This window comes from Pleurodeles waltl, chromosome 5, assembly GCF_031143425.1.
Source record: "Pleurodeles waltl isolate 20211129_DDA chromosome 5, aPleWal1.hap1.20221129, whole genome shotgun sequence".
In the NCBI taxonomy this organism is placed as follows: Eukaryota; Metazoa; Chordata; class Amphibia; order Caudata; family Salamandridae; genus Pleurodeles; species Pleurodeles waltl.
In genome coordinates, this window is record NC_090444.1 from 1,731,665,732 (window position 1) to 1,731,690,486 (window position 24,755).

At 46.3% G+C, this 24,755-nt stretch overlaps 1 protein-coding gene across 1 annotated transcript in view; it reads right to left on the bottom strand.

Moving 5' to 3' along the window:
• The window catches only part of LOC138296717 (cytochrome P450 2K4-like), a 304,271-nt gene that overhangs the window by 55,857 nt on the left and 223,659 nt on the right, over positions 1-24,755 (bottom strand). The window contains exon 7 of the mRNA XM_069236118.1: positions 569-753. Within this exon, the coding sequence (XP_069092219.1) occupies positions 569-753 (185 nt within the window). The remainder of the gene's footprint in view (positions 1-568; positions 754-24,755) is intronic.

Here is a 24,755-nt window from a genome sequence, read left to right on the forward strand (position 1 = left end):
GGTGCGCTGTATTATTTTAAATACAGCACATCCCTGCATTTCTGAAGTGACACAGCGCTGCCAAATTTGGTGCAACCCAGCACTGTGCCACTTTCTAGCAAGTGAGTTCCTTGATTGTTTAGGTAATAGTCCCCATCGATATTGACAGTTCTCCATACATAACTAAGGTTGTTTACCCTTTCACTTAGGTAAAGGCAGCACCAAGACTTCTCCAGGCAATTGAGCACTTCATAAATATATTTTCCATTTTATTCATTTAATTTCATGACACCTCACCTGGGAAGGTGCAGCATTTTGACACATTCACAGGTTTAATAGCCTTAGTAAATCTGGAAGTGTCCCAAAATCCATGGGCGGATGCATGGGAACACCCACACTTCACCCATGGAACACCTTTCCAGGGTAGAGTAACACAATGCAGTGATTTGCGCTGTCTTTCATTGCTACGGATTTTCTAAGCCAAGCAAGTTGGTTTTGCATGGCTTAGTTAACCTCGCTGAAGCCCTTGCATTTCCTTCCCCCTCCTTGCATAACACTCTATAAATCTACAATATAATACAACACATACTTTTGGAATAAAGTATCCCTTGAAGATGACATCAGATGCGGTCTCATGAGCCAGGCTCATTGGCAGGATATTGGAAAACCTCTGAATTTCATGGATCACTGCATCTGTGTAAGGCATAGTCTTTCGATGCTCATATTTCGCCTGTGCAGATCCTAAAACTCTTTCAATCTCTTCTTGAACTTTTTCTGAAACAAGATATTAAGAACATGGAACGACATGACTTCACTTCAGAAAATAATTTTCACAAAACTGTCGAGAATGATCACAAAACATAGCATTCAAAGCAGAGTCCAACCCTTGTTAACTAAATCATGCTGCATTACTGAAAACCGCCGTATGTAGCCTAGTATTCCTTATTACAAGTGTGACCAGCCACCCAAATCATTTCATTTAAATCTCTCATGGACAAATTGAGTTTGCTCACCACATGTATATTTCGCTTCCTAGTCACATTAAAAGGAGCATTTTTGACTACATGCCCTCCAAGGCATACATGTCTTTTCCGTCTATAATTGAGATAAAATCCTATAGACTTTCCAAGAAGCTCACTTTGTATGAGCAGGTATTACCAGGCTTGTGTGCCACTGTTCCAGGTCTCAACTTCATGCACAGCCCCCTTCTTTTCCCATCTCATTATTGGCATTACTTTTCTTCTCACATATAAAGACCCTGTAATGCATTGATCAATTAACAAAATACATTTTGAAAATATTTTGAAAGGCAAACGGAAAACACTTGGGAGAGGGGCTGCTCTATTGTTTAGGCAAACGAGCTGGCACCAGGGACAGAGAGGGAAAACCAGCTATCAAACCTGTTTTATAGGAGCATGTAGCCCCCTTGGTAGCCACACCTCTGGGTTGGATGAGGGAGCTCTACTCTCTATGAGAGGGGTTTGTATATGTTTGAATAGTGCAGAATGGAACTTAATGGGATAGATAGATGCCACAATTCACAAGAAGTAGTCATAAGGAGAGTGGGGACCTGGTAGCCCATTGGCTAGTGACTGCAACCTCACCTGAGGGCATTTTCTGGGCTTAAAGAGGGCATCTCTGGCATTCACAATTCAGATGTCAGTGGACTGGAGAAGAGGACTGCCCTGCTGTATCAAGGACCAAGCAAAGAGAGATTGTACAGATGTGCACTGCATCTACTGCACCTGGTGGCAAGCCAAGGAAAGGAACTGTGCATACTGTTTCCTCCTTGTGGAGAAGTCGACTCAAGCCCAGCTGAAGCAAGAGACTAAAAGGGTCACTTGGCTGACTTTCTGTTCACAGCAACAGGCCACAACAACCAAAGAAGCCTCCTGGGGCAAGTAAGTAGCCTTGATCACTGCATTGCTGCTTCTCGCCACCATGCAACACCAGGGACGAGGATGAAACTCTCAAAAGTTGCCCCCGTGTCTGCTGGACCTGAATGAGGCATCAGAGTGCAAGTTGGTCGAACTAGAAGGGAACCACTGAAATGGATGTACTGAGTGACTGGTAGCCCAGTGGCGCTCTGGGTCTGTAAAAAATGCTGCAAAGGAATCTATGAGATTCCTTTGAGCCATTTTTACCAGCACTTTTTAAGGCCTGCTAAGTGCAGGCATTAAAAAGATGCTCCCATTGTGTTCAATTGGCCTCTGGGTGCTTTGCAGGATTAGCGTCCTAATTTTTGTCACTAGTCCTGCAAAGCGCCGGACTAGGGTAAAAAACTATGATGGTAGTCCAACTGACTACTGCCATGATGCGCCATATTTTAAATTTGGCGCACACATGGTGGCCTAAGGGGGGCACTAAGGGGCGCAAGAAAAGTGCTGCTGCTCTAGGTGCAGCACCACTTTTCATAAATCTGGGCTTAAGTAACCACATTCATACTTATTCAAGTTCTTCTTGAGAACCTTTGTAAGTGGAAAATGTGTTGAATTTTCTAATGTTTGCTCTGAATAAGTATAAAGTGATGATTTACTATCCCTTGTATACTTTGGTATCTCCAGAAGCCTTTGAGGGCTCATTTTTGTTTTGGTGTCAAAAATGATATAAAAATCTGAACTATTTTTATAAATTGATGTCAATTATTTTGAGTGTCTCTGTTATTTCTCCTTCAGTTGATTTGGTCATGGTAAAATGCTTTAGACTTGCATCTTTGTGTAAGCTTCACTGGTCAGAGCCACAGCTACCCGGGGTTAAGCTAGAGGTTTAACAAACTAAAATTACTGGTTCCAAAGGGGTTGGTTATTGTATTACATGGTGATGTAATTTGCCCTATTTCCTCACACATGAGCACCAGGAGGCCCAACCTGCTCCGCAATAGCATACGAGAGAGGCGGGCCAAGGTGCAGCCTGAGCAAGACACAGGGGTGCTGTGTTCAAGCTTGGGCAGCTAGGGCTATGCCACGGAACCGTTGTTCGGAGAATCTGCACATATGCACTGGGTGGAAAAGGGAAGGGACTGGCGCATGGGGTGCAGACTACATGGCACTATCTCAGACTAGTGCCACCTGGCCACATCCACTCTGGCCAGACCACTTCACAAGCTGCCATGCTGCCTAGCCTTTGCTCTACTGAGTAGCCTTCACAAAAGACAGACCTCTATGCAGGATGGATGCTCTTTTATTGAAACAACAGCAGAGGCTGTCCAAGCAGTCCATCCCTAAGTGGACAAAGTGTGCCTAATTCATCAGAGTACAGTGCTGGCTAAAGTTGGCCCTCAGCAGGCTGCCCTGCACAGGGATGCCAGCTTTGTATCTCTGTATGTTCTCTGGGAAGCAAGGCTCAAAGAAGAGGCCCATTGGACATGGGTTAGAAGGTATCACAGAACAGACCACACCCGAGTGAGAGCCACTATATGACAAGGAGGTCCCAAGTACCCTATCTCTACTAATCTACAGCAAGGGTATCTACCTTTCTTGTAATCTGTGCACACCAAGTGACAGAGGGGGCTGTTGGAAAAAAACGCACCCAATCTCATAGAGACCTGGCTGGAATAGAAGAGTCAAATGAGCCCTCATTGGAACTTCAACGCCATCCCTGCCATCTGGGTGGGCCTTGGGAATGCATGGCACACAACTAGATGCCCGGACATGAAGGGCGGCCATCTGGTCACACTGTGACTTCTGAAGAGGGATACTGCTTGTCCTTGGAGCAGACAGGGACTCTGCGGCCTGGGTTCACTGAGGCCAAAATAGGTACCAGGCAAGAGGCTATGATGGAGGCTGTCACGGAGCACTGACCCAAGGCCCAGTCAGAGCTTGTGAACCTGGACTAGCGAGCGAAACCTTCCTGACCTTCCGGGCCAGGTCCTGAGCACCCTGCAACACAGCAGGACTGTGAAAGGATCATAAGGCCAGGGGCTTCCACCTCTGAGCATCAGAACCCAATCGATCAGGGTACAGTGCTGGCTGAATAACCTCCCCCCCCCCCAAGCAGCCCACCTTGCACAGGATATCAGCTTTGCATCCCTACCTGCTCACTGAGAAGAAGGGCTCGTAGGGAAGGCCCATCAAACATGGCTTGAAGACTGACTCAGACCCCTGGGACCCCAGGTAAGTCCTGCCCAGGCCCTCCCAGTGCCTGTCCCTAATAACACAGAAGGAAGGGTACCTGTCTTTTATGCAATACATGCACAGCATGTGAAAGGGGGTCATTGAAGTTAACACATCCGACCACCTGGAGTCCTGTCTGTGCTGGCATAGTCACATGAGCCGTCATCAAGACTTCCAGGTCAGCTCAGCCATCACAATCACAGTAAAGTGCTGGCTAAAATACTCACCCGAGCATGCTGCCCAGCATGGGGATGTCAGCTTTGGATCAGCCTGGTCTCCAGGAAGGAAGGCTTGGAGGAAAGACCCATCAGACAGGGATGAAATGCAGCTGCGCACTGAGGCCGTCATAGCCCTGCCCAGGCCCTGGCAGCACATAGGTGGGATTTATCAGACAACAAGGGGGTCCCAGGGACCCTACTAATCTGCAGCAAGCCTACACCCCTTCTTCTAATCCATGCACGTAGAGTGACAGAGGGGGCAGGCAACAAAAAAGCATCTGAACTCCTGGAGCCCTGTCTTGGCTTGAACATTAGAGCTTCCAGGGCAGCACTGCCATCTGGCCATGCCATAGAAACTCACTGCCTGTGACCAGATGTATGGCGTTAGTAGCAACCAGGTGCCTGGGCTCGAAGGGCAGCCATCTGGTCTAACTGTGGCTTCTGAAAAAGGATACTGCTTGCCCTTAGAGGGGACTCTGAGGCCTGGGTTCCCGGAGCCCAAGCTGTGTATCAGGCAAAGGGCTATGGGGGGTCCTCACACAGCACTGACCAAGGGCCTGGTCAGAGCTTCTGAACCTGGACGAGTAGGGGAAACCTCCCCTGTTCTGCGGGACCTTATCCCAAGCACTTTGCAACACAGCTGGATGGATAAGGGAGCCCAGGGCTAGGGGCTTCAGCCTGTGGTCCAGTCAGAGCTTCTTATCCCAGGCAAACATAGGAGGCCTTCACTGGCTTGCAGGCCCTCGTTCAGGGCACTTTGAGATGTGCCGGGCCAGTGAACGGAGCCTAATGCTGGGGGCCCCTGCCTCAGGTCCCGCTGGAGCTCTGACCTGGGACCCAGTCAGAGCATCTTATACAAGGCAAGCAGGGGAGGCTTCCACAGGATAGCAGGTCCCTGTCCGCGGTACTTTGACACATTGCAGGCCAGGAACTGGAGCCCAAGGCTGGAGCCTTTCACATTTTGGCCCACCAGGGTCTTGACCTAGGGCCCTGTAAGAGACTGGGGCCTGTGCAGTCCGTTCGTAGGATTCAACACAGAGGAAAGGTAGGACCCCCTCTGTGGGACCGCAGCCTTGGTGAACTTGGCCCCTCAAGGTGTATTTCCTCCACGGCAGTGCACCGCTACCAGCTCCAGGTTGGCTGGGAAGGTTTCAGGGTGGAAAGAGGCTCTCTGCTCTGGTGGAAAGTATTATACCCCCCTGGCAGCAGCTTCACTGTGTCCGTGGGCATAGGGAGGCAGCATCACCATGATCCCCCCAAGTAACCACCCTGGCCCTTCTTGGGGTGCCAGGCAGGGAGGGGGCAGCCCCCCCCTGCTTCCAGTGTAACTGTTGATTGGGGCGGACTGTGCACAGTGTGCTCTCAGGGGAGCATGAGGCAGTTGGAGGCCCACAATGTGTGCTGGGGTCTGCTGCAATTTCAGTTACCAACTTGACCTGTCTTGAAACATGGACCAAGGAGTCTAACACCTGCATGAATCAGAGGGCCAATAGAATCCCTGTGGCACCGTGAGGTGAGGTGGGATCCTCCCACGTTCTCACGGTGGGTGCACCACCAGCCTGTCTCACCTGCTCTGCCAGAGAGTTGGTGCATGATTGTGTGTGACAGGACCCAAAAGATGGTGAACTCTGCTGCTGGATGGACTGAATTCAGGGTTAAGGTGCCCGATGCTGACGCTTGTCAGACCCCAGGAAAGATGATGGTTGATACAGGCAGAAGGACAGTGGCCATGGAAGTTGTGAGCTGCTAATGAGTATAGTTCACTTGCAGAATCAAGTGGCCCTGAAAATGGATATCGCTGGAGCGTAGGGCCAATACCTGGCCAGCACTTAAAACCATGGGGGCTAAACCGTGACAAGCAGGAGGGCACACATGCAAGCCCAAGGTCAGGGCTCGGTGGAGGCACTGCAGGAGCAAATCTCGGTGATAGTAGCAGATATTTAAACAAGACCTTTGATTGCTGCAGTGGAGAAGGGTTCTGTGTGAAAACCAGTTGAACATGGGGCAGTTGGTCCTATGAGATGGTCGAGCACCATTCAGAAGCGACGTGCAATGGCCTCCATTGCTAGGGCCGATCAAAATGGATTTGGATTAGGATCTCTGAACTCGGTGTGGCTGAGACAGGTGCCTTTGTGGTGGCCTTGTGGTGTCTATTAGACATGGTATCCTTGGTGTGATTTTGCTGGTTTTGGTACTCTGGGCACTTTACTACTGCTGAGTGTCTCTGTGTAAACTGTATGTGTATTGGCTTTTCCATGATTGGCATATTTGATTTACTGGTAAGTCCCTAGTAGAGTGCACTAGAGGTGCCCATGGCCTGTAAATCAAATGATAAGAATGGACCTGCAGCACTGATTGTGCCACCCACATGAGTAGCCCTTCAAACATGTCTCAGACCTGCCACTGCTGTGTCTGTGTGTGCAGTCCTGCACTGCTAATTTGACCTGGCAAGTCTACCCACTTGCAAGGCCCAAACCTTCCCAAGGTAGGCCCTAAGTAGCCACCTGGGCAGGCTGCAGTGCATTTGAAAGGTAGGACGTGTATTGGTTTGTTTTTCATGTTCTGACAGTGAAATACTGTTAAATTCAGTTTTCACTGTTGCAAGGCCTATCTCTCATAGGTTAACATGGGACTTCCTTTAATATCTTTTAAGTGCAGTTCCCTATTGGGAACAGGTTAAGGTGTGGAGTTTGGGGTCTCTGAACGCACAATTTCAAAATACATCTTGTGGTAAAGTTGGTTTTTAGATTGCAAGTTTGAAAATGCCACTTTTAGGAAGTGGGCAGTTTCCTGCTAACCATTCTGTGCCTCTGCCTGCTTGAGGAATCCATATTTAGGTCAGACTGACAGTTGGGCTGTTTGTGAATTCTTTATAGACAATGACACAAAGGAAGCTGGGGTGTCGCCTGCATATCCTTATGAGTCTCCTGGGATAGAGTGGGGAGGGAGGAGCTGGCACACCTGAAAGGGCTGTGCCTGTCCTCACACAATGCAGTCTCCAACCCCCTGGTGTGTGTCTGGGGCTACACAAGTTGTCTACTTCAAATGTAGAAAGGGGTATAAGTAGTGGACGCAAAACCCCAGACTTTTAGATTACTTCTGGATCAAGAGGAACATCTGCCAAGGAAAAAAGCTGAAGAGCTGGAGGAGGAGTACTACTCCTTTGCCTGTGAGTGTGCTTTGCTGGGTTGGCCTGCAGTTGCTGCTTCTACCTGAGAGAGGACAAAGACTGGACTTTGCTGTAGTTTCCTGCTTGTGAAGTGTCTCCTTGGACTGTTCTTGCCCCCTGTTCTGAAGTCTCAGGGCCAGCAAAGAGTTCCCCTGCCAGCACCTGGACTCTCTTGCTGAGGCTGCTACCCTGCCAAGTGGTGTCCAATCCAGTCCCTGGGCCCTTGAAAGGAGAAGCTGGTGGCACCAAGACTGAAATCCATACACAGGAGTGGTGCCAGGGAAAAATCGACGCACCACCTGCTTTGCAGCTGAAAAATCAACACACCACCTGCATCGCTGCTGGGAAATTAACGCAACACCTGTGTGTGGCTCCCATAATCGGCGGATCACCCATGCAGCGCAGCTCTTCACCATCGTGCACCAGAATTTCGCATGCATTGTCGCTGGGTGTCAAAATCATCTTGAACCTGCGTGGACCAGCGGTTTCCCGTCTGGAAATCAATGCTTCACTCTTCTGCAGGAGAGAAATACGAGGCATCACCTACCTGACCGGAGAAGAAACAACACATGTCCTCACCTGGGAGTAAGGAATTGATGCATCGCTGACTTTTTCGATGCACGCTTTCCCGTGCGGCTTTATTTTTGATGCAAACCTGGTACTCTATGTCAAAACTACGCATACACTGATTTCTATGGATTAAGACTCTGTTCACTTTAATAAGTCATTACCCTGCTTGTGTATGTTGGATTTTTGGTGTTCTAGTCTTGGTTGATTTAGATAAATATTGGCAATTTTTCTAAACTGGTGTTGTGTCCATTTTGTAGCGTTTTCACTGTGTTATTGTGTGTGTTGGTACAAATACTTTGCCCATTGCCTGTGAGATAAGCCTGACTGCTTGTGCCAAGGGGGTGAGCAGGGGTTGTCTTAGGAGTGTTACCAGAGATCCCATTTCTTACAGAGTCCGGTGTGGAAATGCAAACGATCCCAAAAAAGCCATTTGGAGCTCTGAAAAAAAGTTATTTTTCCTTTGTGAAGAGTAGGGCACTCTGGAATGTGTCCACCTCAAGAGAGGATCCCAACCAACGGAAAACATTGCGATTCTACTGGTCGCTGGTGAGTTCTCACTGTTCCTCGAAAATCCAGGGAAGATGGTCTAAATTTTGCGCCATGCAATACCCAAACCTGCAGCAGTTCTCCAAGGTGAACAGCCTCTGGCATGTTAGAGCACTGTAGGTAAGGGAAGTCGGCAAGTCAGACCCGTAACTACAGGATCAGGATTGGCCCTAACAGCTGGGGCACAAAGTGGGGCTGTAGTGGCGACCCTCGATATGAGTTAGGCCCTCCCTGTGGATCTCACCAACTGTAGTGGATCCCTCACCCTGTCACCCTCCATGGGTCGTGGGGCTGGTGTTCCACTTCATCCCAATCCTAGCAGCTAAATTAGAACTGGTGCAGACCAGGAGAATCCAGATGTTGAATTATCTGGTTACTCCATCTTGTGCCCTACATGCAGTGGGTTTTACTCGGCGGGCTCATGCCATCTTTTCCCTATGGTGCCTCCCTGCACTGAGTATTCCAAGTCATGCTTCCCTTCTGACACCTTCCAGTCTTGAGCACTCCATGATTCCCCTACCAGGAAGCCTAAACCATTGATCCTCCTATTATGTTGCTATGCAAGTTTAGTTTGTTTTGTACTGGCAGATTATCACGTGTCTTTTTGGGATAAGTATGCTTTCTTGGTAACCAATTGAACTGTCCCATCATGCACTAGGGTTCTGTTATACTTGTTGTTCGAAATGGGTTCTCTAGTTGGCAGTGGTTTGCACCCTGTATAAGTAGGGACCCTCATTCTAATCAGGGTAAGGGAGTCACAGAGGTAAGATAAGGCCTGCTCACTGCCTGCTCAAGCAGTTAGGCATATCTCTGAGACAAGGTGTGAAGTATTTGTACACACAACACAAAAGACCCCACAGCAGTTTAGAAAGATAACAAATATTTTCTGAGTCAATCAAGACCAAAATGACAAAAAAACTAACATATACAAGCAAAAATAAAAATGTTCAAAGACGAAACCTTAGTATAATGCTTATAAACACTACAGAAACTAAATCATAACATCTTGACGGAGTCGTTTCCAACAGTCCGATGCCACTCGTGATGGAGTGAGGGTGGTCCTGGAGTTGCATGGACCCTGGGTACTGTACCTTGGAAGACGATGAGGAAACAAAAAGGTTGCATGGAGTTGGGGAGGTGAGATGTCCTTGGAGCTAGTGCAGCACGAGTTCCTTACTGCTAGGCAGGGGAGGCTGGGCATTGGTTCCTTACACTTGCAGGAGAGGTGATGCGGGATTGGTGGCAAGGCACAGGTTCTTTACGACAAGGCAGGGTTGATAAATCCAGCCGCTCAAGATGTGAGGTGTCAACTTTGCAGTGTTGCATTCACACTACGGGACCACAGGCCTGTGGCGTCGGTCATGGTCGTTGCAGTCAGTGGGGACCACGGCTCTGATGCAGGCAGCGGCGTGGAGTTGGACAGCAGTGCAGATTCCGAAGTTACTCTGGAGTTGATGTGCTGGTTTCTTCCTTGTTACACCAGAACTCACTTCAAAGGGCCCAGGGACTAGATTTGACACCACTTAGCAAGTCAGGGCTCTCAGCAAGAGAGCCCAGGTGCTGGCAGGTGAAGTCTTTGATGTCCCTGAGACTTCTTAACAGGAGGCAAGCTCAGTCCAAACCCTTGGACAACCTTTCGAAACAGGGCTTAGAAAGCAGAACGCAAAGTCCAGTCCTTGCACTCCCATGGCACAACAAAGCAACAGGCAGAGTGGCTGTCCCTCCTACAACATCCAGCTCTTCTTCCTGACAGAATGTCCTCAGTCTGGAAGTGTTCTAACTTTGTGGTGTCAGAGGTCCAGTACATTTACCCATTTCTAACTCTCAAGTAGGCAGACTACAAAGAGAAGTCTTTGTACTGTGTAAGACCCTGCCTTTCCCTGCCCTGGCCCCAGACATATTCCAGGGGGTTGGGGTCTGCTTTGTGTAAGGACAGGTACACGTGTAGCTTGCACCACTCTAGCTCAGGAACACCCGTCAGGGTATGCAGGGCACACCTCAGTTCCCTTTAAGTGCCTTTCTAGGGTGAATGCACAACCAGCCATCCTGACCGAGACATGTAGAGTAGAAAAATACTTTGGGCCATATTTATACTTTTTGACGCAAAATTGCGCTAACGCAGTTTTGCGTCAAAAAAAATTGCGCCGTCTAACGCCATTTGGATGCGCCATGCAGGCGTAAAATTTATACTTTGACGTACGGCGGCGCAACCAACAGGTGGGAGTCATTATTTCGTGACGCAGACAGCGTCGGTCTGTCGTAAAGGAAACCAACGTAAATGCGACGCACATCACTGTGGGTCGATTTACGACAGCGCAATCGTGAAAATGCCGTTTTTTTTCACGCTATTGTGTCACATTTTTGCGCGAAAACTGCCCTTTCAGGAGAGGAGACCCAAAATGGATCCTAGATGCCCCAACAGACCCCAGGAGGATGAGAGCAGACCAGGAACCAGCCAGGAGGAAGCATACAGGAACCAGGACATTTAAAAAAAAAAAAGAAAGTGTCGCTTCAGTGCAGAGGAGCAGGAAATCCTGGTGAAAGAGGTGACGGAACACCAGCACCAACTTTTCATCACCTCTAAATTGCCACTCAGTAGGAGAGAGGCCATCTGGAAACAAATTGTGGACAAGATTAACAGTGTGGCTGAAGAACGCCGGACAGTCACCGAGTGTAAGAAACGCTGGCATGACTGCAAACGTAGGACCAAAGAGAAAATGGCCAGGAACAGGAAGGCAGCAATGCAGACTGGAGGGGGGAGTCCAGCACAACAGGAGGCCCTGGACCACATGGAGGAGATGGTCGCAGCCGTCATCCCGGAGGAGATCGTCACAGGGATTCAAGGACTGGACAGCGCAGACTACCACGACACTACGCACATGCAGGGTAAGTCGCATGGGGAATCATAATACAATAATGGGGACTGTAAGCAGGGGGGGATACCTACTACACAATGCATGTAAGTCAGCACATATATGAAGTGGCATGGGGAAAGGGGCACGGCAGGGGGGCATGCCCAGTACTGACCGAAGCTGGGGCACGACAAAATACAGCAACAACAACAGTCCCACGGGGACATCCTGTAATTACAACAAGAGAGCCAAGGGAAAGCAGTGACAGGTGGGAAGGACACTACCTCAAATCCACATACAGGCACTTGTATTGCAAAATCTATTCCCCATCAACTAGGTCCCTACCTGTAATGCAGTAGCAAATACAACAACTGTAACTTAACTGCAACCACAGTTGACAATAACACCTCTCATCTCTGTGCAGCTATAGTACCAAATGGCAGGAACCCCACCCTGGAACATACATACCTAAATTAGGGGGTGAGGATGACATCTGCAATTACTCCTAGAAATAAGACAAAGGTACCAGTACACTCAAATGCCGAATGTCCATAACTGACACATACATAAGCCTAAGTAAACAGCAATAGGAGCCACACAGCACTAACGATACACACATGCTGCATACGTCAGGGTCCCTCACGTGCCTGGCTAACAAGGCTACATCACTAATGTCATACTGCTCAGACAACAACATTGAGGAGGGGACACAGGCAACTGGTCACTGAAACACACCTGCAAAGTCGGACAAACAAATAGGACATTCATACGATAAACAGGCAAATCCAATTAAATACACATCACCCAACATCATCTCAAAACATCAAGAATGTTTACATCCATACCACATCCTAACATTGACATGCATAGGTAATGCCACGTGACATGTACAGATCATGCAATGTGAATAAAAAGTGTATGGGGCAGGGCCTGAGAGGCAAGTGTGCTGCCAGGGCAGTCACAACACCCACAGTCAGTCAAAGTGTAGTGTTGTAAGTGTAACGTATACTTTGCGCATTAGCTTCAGGCTTTAGGCCTTTGTGCATCTTACCCTGATTGTACTCATACTCATTTGCTCACATCTAAGTGCCTCAGAGCAATTTGCACTAAATGATTCTCATTGCCCTTCCTATCAGTTAATGTAGCAAATAGTCAGTCCTAGGGTGTTTTTAATTAGTCAAATCACACTGTTTTGCCTACTTCTGCACTGGAGTTTGCCAGAACATATTCATTCTGTGCCCCAGTCAAGGATACCGTCTGGTACGTTGCTGATAGATGTGGTAGGGGTTAAGGTTTGGCATTCCTGCGTAGGGAAACTTTGTCATCACCATGACATATGTCTTTTACATTCACTTCCTTGTCCCAAGACACGCATGGGGGAGTTTCCAAACAGAAAATCACAACTAGATGCTGCCTGCCTTGCTGCTGATGCACAACCAGATCCCAGCCCATTCCTCTGATATGAGGGATGATGTCTCCCCTGTGATTCTGACAGGCAACCTCCAAACTTAACATGCTGTGCTATACATAGAACATGCAGAGGGAGAGTAGAAACTGTTAGGCACCATGAAAGCTGTGTACTAATGTATTACTCTCCTGCGGACTATTTCAATTCTAACAGTGTGTATTGTTTGTGTAATTGGGGCTCACACCTAAATTCCTACAAGTCAGTTGTACAATGAAACTTCATATCAAACTAATACTGTCTTTGTCATTTGTGTATGGGAACATACCGGAAAAGATAGAAATGTGTAGGACCTGAGTGACCACCACTTCCCTGAGAAGTTCCAAAGATGTCATGCGCTCGGATGTGTAAACATTCCTTTGATGTGGGAGACCAGAGGCACTGCTAGTTAGTCTTAGCTAAATTGAATATCTGGGTGACAGAGTTATTTACAAGTGGGTCAAACTTAGTCCCCCACACCATTAACTATCCTGCTGCCTAGAAAGCCAAGAATCACATGTTGGATAATGAGAGCCCACCCTACAAAATGTCCCTCCATAACAATAGTGAAACACTGAGTGAGGAGTAGGAGAAAAAAACGCCTATTCCTAAATAATTACAAAGCAACAGCTAGAGGCGATCAGGCAGACATGCCTGATAGCTCCATATCAAACATGTGACACACAGGTGGGCCATAGGCCTACAACAATGCCCTATGACGGACAGCAGATACCTAGACAAACACAGAGTACAATGTTAAGGCATCCAAAGGCTTGTATCTTACTGCAAAATTGTCACAACACAGACACACTAATTGTACCCTGTTTCATTGCAGAGGAACACGGATCTCCTGCTGATCTGCCTGTCCATGAGTTCCCTGATGACATGGATGACGAGACCATCAACCTCCCACAAGAGACCATTGACATGGTCCTTGAAAGCCTCCAAACCCCACCTTTAGTCACAAGGAGGAGCACAGAAGAAGCAGCCACCACAGTAGAACCACCCGCCACCCCAATTGTAAGACCTGCCAGCTCCAACACAGCTGAGGACTCTGACGACACTGGCACCAGCTTCGAAAGAACTGTCGTTGGGGTCCAGCGGGAGCTGGCAAAGGAGGTGCGGGTGGGGATGCAAAATATGACAGCCAGCCTTGAGGGGGTGCGTTCGTGCATGTTGTCAACTGCTGATCAGGCAGCTGCAATGCAAGCCAGAACTTTGCTCTTGGAGGACATTTCAAAAACACTGAAGGAAATTGGCACAGCTGTCATCCAGTTGACACAACAACTCCAACTGCAAGCCACTCAACGTGTGCACGAATGCAACATAGAACCCCTCAGGGCCGACCTGGCTGCCTACCATCGGGATGTGGCTGCCATTCTGAAAAACCAGCAGGCCCTCCTGGCTGCAGTACTGCCCTTCCTTACTCAACAGGGATCAGCCCCCGGGATGTCTGCCTCCATGTCTTCTAACACTGAGGTGTGTGTTGCCCTTTCACAACCAACAACAACAAGGACACACCAGGCAACACACACATCAGAAGAAGAAGACATGGAACAGATAACATTCACACGCAAGAGTACCCGGAAGCCCTAGTCCCTGCACCATGCCCTACTCTGACCAAGGTCCTACGTTTTGACACATGCCAGTCTCACTACAACTAACCTCAATGACTGTTCGGCAATCCACTGTATGACTTGTCCACCTTGCCAGTGAATGTTTCTCTCCTACCATTTGGCATTTCATGTTCCTCTGCACTGTCTGTGACATCACCCCAGCATGTCAGGAGCATCATCCACACCCCTTCTGTAGGATCACCATGTAATAATGCACCAGAAAGGAGTCAGCAAACATGGTGAATGGACATTTTACACTACACCACCTATAAATAAATATCACTTGCACACCTATTGTGTCTCTGTGTCATTTCAAAATTCAACTGTGCAGTAGATAACTCCAAAGTGGCTGTGTGGCAACCATGTCGATTCTCTATACTACTGTCCTGATTTCATGTATACTGAAACATCTGTGCAGTGGCCAGGATTGCATCATAGCTTTACTATACTGAGGAAAATAACTGATGAAGGGACTAAGCACACACAATCATGCTGTGTTGGACAGAATGATGCACCATCTATAGCCATTCTACACAACTAATGGTGGCTGAGAAATGTAGGCACCATGCAATACTAAAATTTGAAATTATGCTGTAGAATGAAAGGAATGATAAACAAATTACACAGCATCAATCACCCTTACGGCGTATACTTCCATGAAGGAAATTAATGCTGAATCAGTACACACATGATGTAGGTCAGCAATGACAGCAACAAGACAAGAGTGTGAACAAATCATCATCTATAAAGCTCTCCCTGAACTTCACAATGCTGTCCGACCTATCTATTTACCTACAATAACAAGTCTGGAAGCACTCTTTGTGAAGTAGGATACATACCAACCCCAAACCTTGATGATCAATGCACACTACCAATGGTGGCTCTCCAACATGGTGGATACTTACCAAGTTAGCACACGGGTAGCTGGCATGTTAAACCTCATAAGCCTGGGGATAGCGAGCATGGAACACAAATGTCATACTTAAACTTTCTGCTACACTGATGTCAAGGCCATGAAAAGGTAGCACCTAACGCATCAGGTAAAGGGTTAACAATTTTTTTATTTAAAAGTAGTAATAAAAGAGGCAACTAAGGGAAAGGTAAACCTACACTAATCTAACCTGACTACTACTAACCCACAACTGTCCCTAACTAACCTAAGCTAAACTTACTCTACACATGTAACGAAACGATCTAAACATCAACCCCCCACCCACCATTAAGAGACAAGACACATGCAGGACAACACTTACTAACCTACACACATACTATACTATCCTAAACAAACATATATATTTTTTTATTTTTGTTTTTATTTTTTTAAATTTTTTTAAATTTTTTTATTAAACAGGAATCCCAACATTGCCCCCCACCCACCCACCCACACAAAAATATTAGATAGAAAGAATAATGACCCCCCACCCTCTTACCTAACACTAACTAAGCTAATTTCCTATACTTATCCTATAACTAACCCCCCAAACCCAACTAACAGTATGAAAAAGGAAAGAGGTGAGAGGGGAGGGGTAAAAGTTCAGGAGGGCAAAATGACTAAAGATTTGCCCTCCGAAGTGTGCGCCGGATGGAGCGCACCTTCTTCTTCACCTCAGCCATGTCCTCCGTCAGGTTGTCCACCTTGCGAATTACCCTGTCCAATTTTCTAGACAATGCCTGGAAGGCTGCAGGGTCAATAGGAGGGTCAGTGCTGGTCTGCGTGCCGGTGGAGGTGGATGTTGGTGCTGGAGTGGAGTGGCCACGGGACAGCCCTGCTCCCAACACACGGCTGGGTCCAGGTCTTGATGAAGATGCCTGGTCCGTCGCTCGGTCCCCTTGGGCAGACCTGGTGGTTGTAGTGGCGGTGGTTGTAGGTGGCACCGTTGGGGGAGCCTGTGGTGTGGCATACCACGCCCCGGAGGCCCGATCCGAATTATATCTGCGGGCCATCCTCCGATACCCACACTGCACCTGCAGGATGTGCCTGTACCTCATTGCACGGCGCTCAAAATTGTTGCGCTCTGCGGCACTCAGGTTTGCAGCTGTGAAGAGAAAAGGGAAATATTGAGCATTGAATTTACAGTGGGTTGAATACCACAATGGGTCATTTGTCCATTACTAGAAATGTATTGTTTGCAGCAATTGTTACAACATAGTTCACGGAAAGGCTCAGAGGAAGTACATGTGAATCATGCATACCTAAGGTCATATCACACATAGCATATCCATGTCTCTACATGATGGATGACATCACCCTAAACTACTCATCCAAATCATACCTAAGGCATTTGACATTATGGCACCAGCTCTTCCGCATACTGACTTCAGTACATATGTCATTCTATGTGATAACACTCACACTCCTCACTCAATGGCATTTGGAATTAGTTGTGTGCTAAGATTGAACCCCTGGCCCAGAATCATATGTCCACACTAGGGGTCAGATGTAGGAATTTAGAAAAATCAACTAGCAATTTGCAAAGCAGAACGGTGTCTCTGACACCGTCTGCGAGTCGCTATGGGGTCCCTAAAACCCACCTCATGAACATCAATGATGTGGGTTCCAAGTTGCCCCACCTTAGCAACATGGGCACTCACGGGGATGGAGGCCTGCTGGGACCAGCAGAACTCCATAGACGTGACTGCTTTTAAATTAAGCAAGTTATTTTTCCCCAAGTGTATGGCCGTTTACCGGAAAGGAAAATGAGCTGCAATTAGTTTTAAATCACAACAATTCAACTTGGAAATTTTCACGGTAATTATTGGTCCCTTAGACCACTGGCTGTTTTGCGCAGGATTATTTTAGTCCACTCACAAAGGTGAAGCTTTACAATGAGGACCCCTTCCAGTCAGCAAGTTGGTTACCATCCACTTCAAGTGGATGATAACAGCTACTCACTTTGCAACCACGTACTCGGTTGCAAATGGGATTGCCTACCACTGTGATTTGCAGTCTGGTAAAACCCTTTAATATTTCAATTTTGAAAAGCATTTTGCTAATATGTACATGACCACCAAATACATTTTGGAATAGGAAACAGACGTTTGCAAATCCCACACATATATTTATGCCATTTGCAACGTGTAGACATTTTTCTCACTCTGGCCCAAGGTACTAACTCAAGTCACAAAAGGTGTTAAGGACGTGTAACATACTGGTTGCTACAGTCCTAGGTACCCTGTTTCACAGTAAGATCCCAGTCTTTGTGGGTGGTGTGGGAAGAACAACCAACAATCCCATGTTCAATGCACACCCAGGAGTGTACAGAAAGTTCAACAAGTATGTGCCTTCACACACAACACCTATGAAGGGCTAGCAACACGTTGTAGTCAGCCCAACCTTGTCACATCCCAGGTCCACACATGTCAAACTGGTATGACTTAGCCCAACATAACATACTATTAGTGAGGCATGTTTAACAACACACACAGAGGAGGTAGTACACCCATTCACATGATTCAACTGAACACCTAGGGCATTGCACTCAAGTCACACACACTTCGAGTTCACCTTGTGGAAGTACATGCCCCCGTAAGATCCAACCTACAGTGTACACAGTCCATCCTCAACTAGGAAGAAGCATTTGTCATCAAAGCCATGTGCCTAAGCTATCTGGGAGACTGTCAGTCTGATATGCAGACTCAGTTGATGGCAAGTCCCTGACCAAGTCTAACATTGACTAGTGTATTAAAAATGAGTCATACCATTCCCAATTGCCGGCCTAATTGAATGGGCTACAGCCCCTCAATCTGAGAGATGACTACGTATTGCTTTGCAGAAACATAATTCAAATTTGATATCACACTAAAAGAACAAAGCCAATGGACGGCCAGCACATCAAATCATGAATTCTCTTTAACACACAGTAATCCATCATGCGTCATTACCAAACAATGTAAATAGCACTCACTGTAGGTATCGGGGTCGTCAAAATGGGCCACCTCTCCCACGGTGTACGGGGCTGGTCCACCTGTAAAGCATGAAACAAAGATTATACTCAGACTGGGTGAACGGACAAATGATTTCTGTTACAATGACACTGTGTGAATATGACATGGTAATGATAGACTTTCACACATGCTCATCCTGCATGGATAACTTTGTATTCAACATTATCATTGGATGAGTCTCCTGCTCCAGTGTCACACCCTACTACACTCATGCAGTGGCCAGGACAGTCATGTGTCGTCCAAGTTAATCCTCCATTAGTATGCCCCAACAATAATGTTAACCATACATCTCAGCATGTGCATCCCAGAGAGACATTCCAAAACTGGTTCCATGAGGACTGCATGACCACTCACAATCAAACAGGCTATGTGGACAGGTTCAACACACAGCAACCAGACACACATGTGACATATGTGTGAACAACATGACTAACTTCATGTGACGTGAAGGCAACACACATGTATAGCATCATCATGTGTTTCCAATTTTCTGTCTAGCTATGGCGTCTGCATATGTAGGTATGTTGTTTCTACATGACGTACTCACTGGCCATTGTGACCAGTGGAGTACAAATAGAGCAGTTCACGTGTTGCTTTTCTGACCCAAATGCAACACTACATTACATGCAGCTACAGGCATCTGGTATGTGTTGCAAAAATGAGCCATCGGACTGGTAGCATAGGTCTTCATACACATTCTGCAACAAATACACATTAGGACACATATGTATACCTTGGTAGCGCAGCATTTGCAACATTTTGTGACGCAGAGAGGGGGCGACTTAGCAAAATACAAATAGATGTTGGATTTTAATGCTGTTATTGCGTGTACATGTGTTGCAAAATATGGGGATTTATGTGTATAACCATGGGCCTAGGTTTCCCTAGCATTACACACAGTCAGCTACTTATTTTGCAGATTGGCTAACAATCATCACATGTTCACACACAGATTTCTATCATTCCCATTTAATAGATTTTTACTCACCAACATGGCCACCAATCCGGAGTCCCAGGTGGTCCAGCAGGTCCTGTTCCCTGGTGACCAGATCTGCCCAGCGGTGCTTGAGTTGGTGTACATTTCTCAGACTCCCGTAGACCCGGACCAGGTGATGGCGCACCTTCTCCCACCGGATTTTCCTCGCCTCCGTGTGATACCGCTGTATCACACGGCCCCCAGCTTCCAGCATTAGTGGCAGGAAATGGCTTACTAGCCATAGGAACCCCCCCAATTCGTCTTCACCCATCCTGGACAGGCGAGGCCTACCTGACATATTGAGAGGACTAATGCTGGACAAAATAAATATGAAAGTAAAAGTGGGAAATGGGGAAAGGTAGAGGTGTGAAAGAAAAAGAAGAAGGAGAAAAATAGCCCAAATAACCCCCCAAACTATGCTACCCACAACAGACTCCCACTGACAATACAAACTATCACAGGTATAGACAAAATAACACGAAACAGACTGAGACAATGTTATACAACAATAATAGATTGACACTAAGACAAAATACAAGGCACACAGGACACAAAAGCAGTTAAACACAGGACAACACCTTTCACACAACCACACATTCTAGATAAATCTGAGACTGCAAAGTGAAAGTGAAAGTTAACTCCCAGTACAGATTTTGTAAACAGGATATCCTATTACATCACTTCCTGCAGAAAATGGCCGCCGTTTTTATTTTCCCGTTTTGCGTCATATTTTCACGCATACACAGTTGTGCGTCATTTTTTTTGACGCATTACAGTGCACATGATGCGGTGTGAAAAAATATGATATGAATATTAATATTTTATAATGTACATGAGATGACCAACATATTGTCCATGTAGCGTCAATTTTACCACGCATACAGCATGGGCGTCATTTTTTTTACACGTACAGTAGTGCACATGATGCGGAGTGAAAAAATATGATATGAATATTAATATTTTATAATGTACATGAGATGACCAACATATTGTCCATGTAGCGTCAATTTTACCACGCATACAGCATGGGCGTCATTTTTTTTACACGTACAGTAGTGCACATGATGCAGAGTGAAAAAATATGATATGAATATTAATATTTTATAATGTACGAGATGACCAACATATTGTCCATGTAGCGTCAATTTTACCACGCATACAGCATGGGCGTCATTTTTTTTACACGTACAGTAGTGCACATGATGCAGAGTCAAAAATATGATATGAATATTAATATTTTATAATGTACATGAGATGACCAACATATTGTCCATGTAGCGTATATTTTACCACGCATACAGCATGGGCGTCATTTTTTTTACACGTACAGTAGTGCACATGATGCAGAGTCAAAAATATGATATGAATATTAATATTTTATAATGTACATGAGATGACCAACATATTGTCCTTGTAGCGTACATTTTACCACGCATACAGCATGGGCGTCATTTTTTTTACACGTACAGTAGTGCACATGATGCAGAGTCACAAATATGATATGAATATTAATATTTTATAATGTACATGAGATGACCAACATATTGTCCATGTAGCGTACATTTGACCACGCATACAGCATGGGCGTCATTTTTTTTACACGTACAGTAGTGCACATGATGCAGAGTCAAAAATATTGTGGATGTAAATTATACTTTGAAGGCAAAATATTAAGACACTTTTGGATACATTTGTATTTGACTCTGCATTGTGTGCACACATGTACGTGAACAAATTATGACGGCCATGCTGTATGCGTCGAATATGGAGCAAATTTTTCCTTATGTCTTCATGTTTTTAGCTTTGGAAAGGGGATTTGTCATGGTCAAACGGTGCGATGTGATACATATATGTGTTTGTATATGACACATGTCCGTTGTTTTATGTATAGAAGGCATTCACACTGTAATGTTTGGTATACGTTAACTAATGTATTGACCATATTTGACGACATATTTGGTGTAATTGCTGATGGCTATTTTGAAATGATGGATGGGATACCATTATGTATTCCGTCTCCAAAATGTGTCCACATTTATGATGGTGATGCTTTTATCTGTAGTCCTAACAGGGAGTGGGAGAGTCACTTTCAGTTTTTATGGGGCTGAGCATGTCCCATTATGATTTTGTGTTTCAGATTTGTGTTGGACTTGTGACATGGAGGCCACACATGTGCCTTATGCATGTGTGTGGTTCACAAGTACATGATTCTTGTATGTTTTGGGGGCGGTAGAGGTGGACTTAGGCCACCAGCACCCTAGCATTTGACCATCCAGAATAGCTACTGTATCCATGGAGTATATTTATTATATCATAGCAAACCTGCAGCAGCGGGCTAATGTAAGGCCATATGGTATGAATGACTGTTGACCATTCATTCATCTCATTAGCCCATTTGACGTTTGCAGTAATGATGAATTGGAGCAAACTTGCATACCATTTTACTATGACTATGTTTGCAAGACTCTCAGCGTTCCCGATGTGATAATGAGAAGAATATTTTGGTTGTCTGTGTCCCTTTCTGCATAAACTGGTTTAATGTCATGTTACAATCTTCCTGCTAGGTTCAGACTGGGACACAACTGTGATGGTCTACTTTCAAATATTAGATTGATTGTATGACATATGTGTACATGTGTGTTGGAATGTGGATCCACTATCACCTGTCTGGGTGTATGTTGTCACTGTAACTTCAAGGTCTCCTCCTGAGTTAGTGGCAGCTGATGTTGTAGCTATTGTGTATTGCTCATATCACACACTTGAGAGTAGCCATTGATGACATGGTCACGTACACGTGGATGGTCCCACCCAGTCTCTGAACATGTGTAATGTGACTTTCAAATGATCTCCAATTTTGGGCTGGATGAGAGACTGTTTCAGTTGTTTGGATCCGGCATGTGTAATTGTCACATTTGTACTCTTGTTGGGCTCTGTGTATGGTAATGTATCATGTCACATCCTACCCTCTGTGCATACAGTTGTGATGTTTATTTTTGGTGTGATGAATTTTAATGGCATTCTTGATCAATGAGACGACATTCATCTTCAGCTATTTCAAACTAAAGGTGGTCAGAAATGAATAGGCCAAAGCATGATGTGGTGTTTGTTATCTGTGTTTATTTACAAGTGTGGAATACAAGTGATTATAATAACTTAAGTAAAAAAATTGTTCACAAGCTGTTGGCGCCTATGCACTCCTGCTGCCGTGTTAGGCTGTTCCCCCTCCTGTTGCAGGCCAGCATCCTCCTCATCATCATCCTCAGGCATGTCTGGGTCCGGTTCAAGGAGGGGAATGTTCCTTTTTACACAAATATTGTGTAATATGGCACAAGTGAGTATGATCTTGCAGACCATCTCTGGGGAGTATACAGTAGTAGGCTTCCGCCAGTGATGTCAAGGCAGCAGAACCTTGACTTTAGGATCCCAAAGGTCCGCTCCACAATGCTGCGTGTCCTCTTGTGGGCGTCATTGTATGCCCGCTCAGCAGCAGTATTTGGGTTCCCATATGGTGTCATTAGCCAAGGCTGGATGCCATACCCCTGATCAGCTGAAAGAGAAACACAGAATGGTATCAATTAGATGTAGGAGGCACTGTTGTACGTATCTTTGATGGAAGTAGTTGTGTTGTGTTGTCTGTGACTATTTTGTGTACTAATGTGACAACCTATGGTTGTTGGTGGAAACTTTGGCATTGTTTTTTTTCCTTGGCTGAGCAAGTGTTTGTTGGCTAACTGTTTGTCAGCAGGATGTATCGGTTTCTCAAGTACAGTGTGCCCTCCCTTGCATTGTGACTTGTGACACAGGTGTCCGTGTGTCCTCACTGGGGGTGTGATGATAGTTCCATGCAGAGTTGAAACATGAAAGGGTATTAGAAACGTTCAATTGAACATACCCAGGCCATCCCATCCCTTAAAAGTTATGCATTGTATTAGTGTACAGGTTATTGTGAGACTTCCAATTTGCAAGGTGACATTTAGGCAACCACAGTCATGAATGTCTTCACACTAAGCTGTGGAGTAAATTCCAATGTGTGAGAGGTTCAATGGTGACTTGTGAAACATGGCTAGTGATGTGAGTACCTCAGTGTGTTCCTGTCTAGGTGTTGCTATTGTGGTGTATGGGTTGTTTATCCAAGAGGGTTTCTGTGCAGTGAGTATATAAGTAGATTTTTGTCCTTAGCAACAAGTAGTCCATTGCCATACCGTCCATCCTGGAAGTGTTGGTTGATGGTGCAGTGACGGAAGATGAATGCGTCATGTACACTCCCAGGATATTTAGCCACAATGTTGCTGATCAGTCCTTGGTGATCGACTATGGCCTGCACGTTGATGGAATGTGTGTGCTTTCTGTTGCGGTAGAGGTGTTCACTCGCAGCAGGTGGCACAAGGCGTACGTGTGTGCAGTCGATTGCACCAAGGACGTGCAGAAAGCCACTGATGGCGTAGAACCCCTGTTTAGTTTCCTGCTGCTTCTGCACTGTGTTAGGGAAGCAGATGTGGCGGGGTGTCAGTCCAATGATGGCATCCATTACTTTAGGCAGGAATGCGGAGAAAGATGGTTGTGAGATTCCACCAACCAGGGCACCAGTTGTCTGAAAGGAGCCACTTGCCAGCATGTGAAGTACGGCAAGCAGCTTTGTTTCTGTTGGGATAGTGCGTGGAGTCACTAAAGTGGGGGCCAATTGCTGTTCAATATTTGTCAGCAGCTGCTGAATGGCCTGCCAGTTCAACCGGTACCTCTGGATGATGTCTCGTTCCCTGAGGCCATGCAGGGTTGTTCTTGGGCGGAATATCCTCTCCTGCCTTCTGCGCTGTCTTTGGGGTCCCTGCTGTTGTTGTTGTGGCTGCTGTTGTTGCTGCAGGGCTCTGCGTCTACGTGCACGTTGAAGAGAAATCACCTCCATGTCTCCCTGTTGCTGCTCTGCTGCTCTGCTGCTCTGTTGTTTGTTCTGTGTGTTCTGATTAAGTACAGGTGTGTTTGCCCCATTTTAACGCCTGCCCTGACCCAGGCGTTAAAATTTCACGATATTCGTGCTTTGCGCCATTTTTTTGCGCCGCCTGCCGCGCGGGAGTGATTTTTGCCCTGAAGCATAAATACCACGCACCGCTATGTGCGTCTGTTTTTGGACGGGAACGCCTACCCTGCATGTCATTAACGCAGGGCGGGGTGCCGCTTCCAAAAACTGGCGCACATAGCGCCATTTTCCTGGTGCGCCGGATCGGGCGTCAGGGTTTAAATATGGGGCAACGTTTGCGCTGAAAGTGCGTCAAAATTTTTGACACACATTCGGCGCAAGCGGAGTATAAATATGCCCCTTTATTTGGTCAG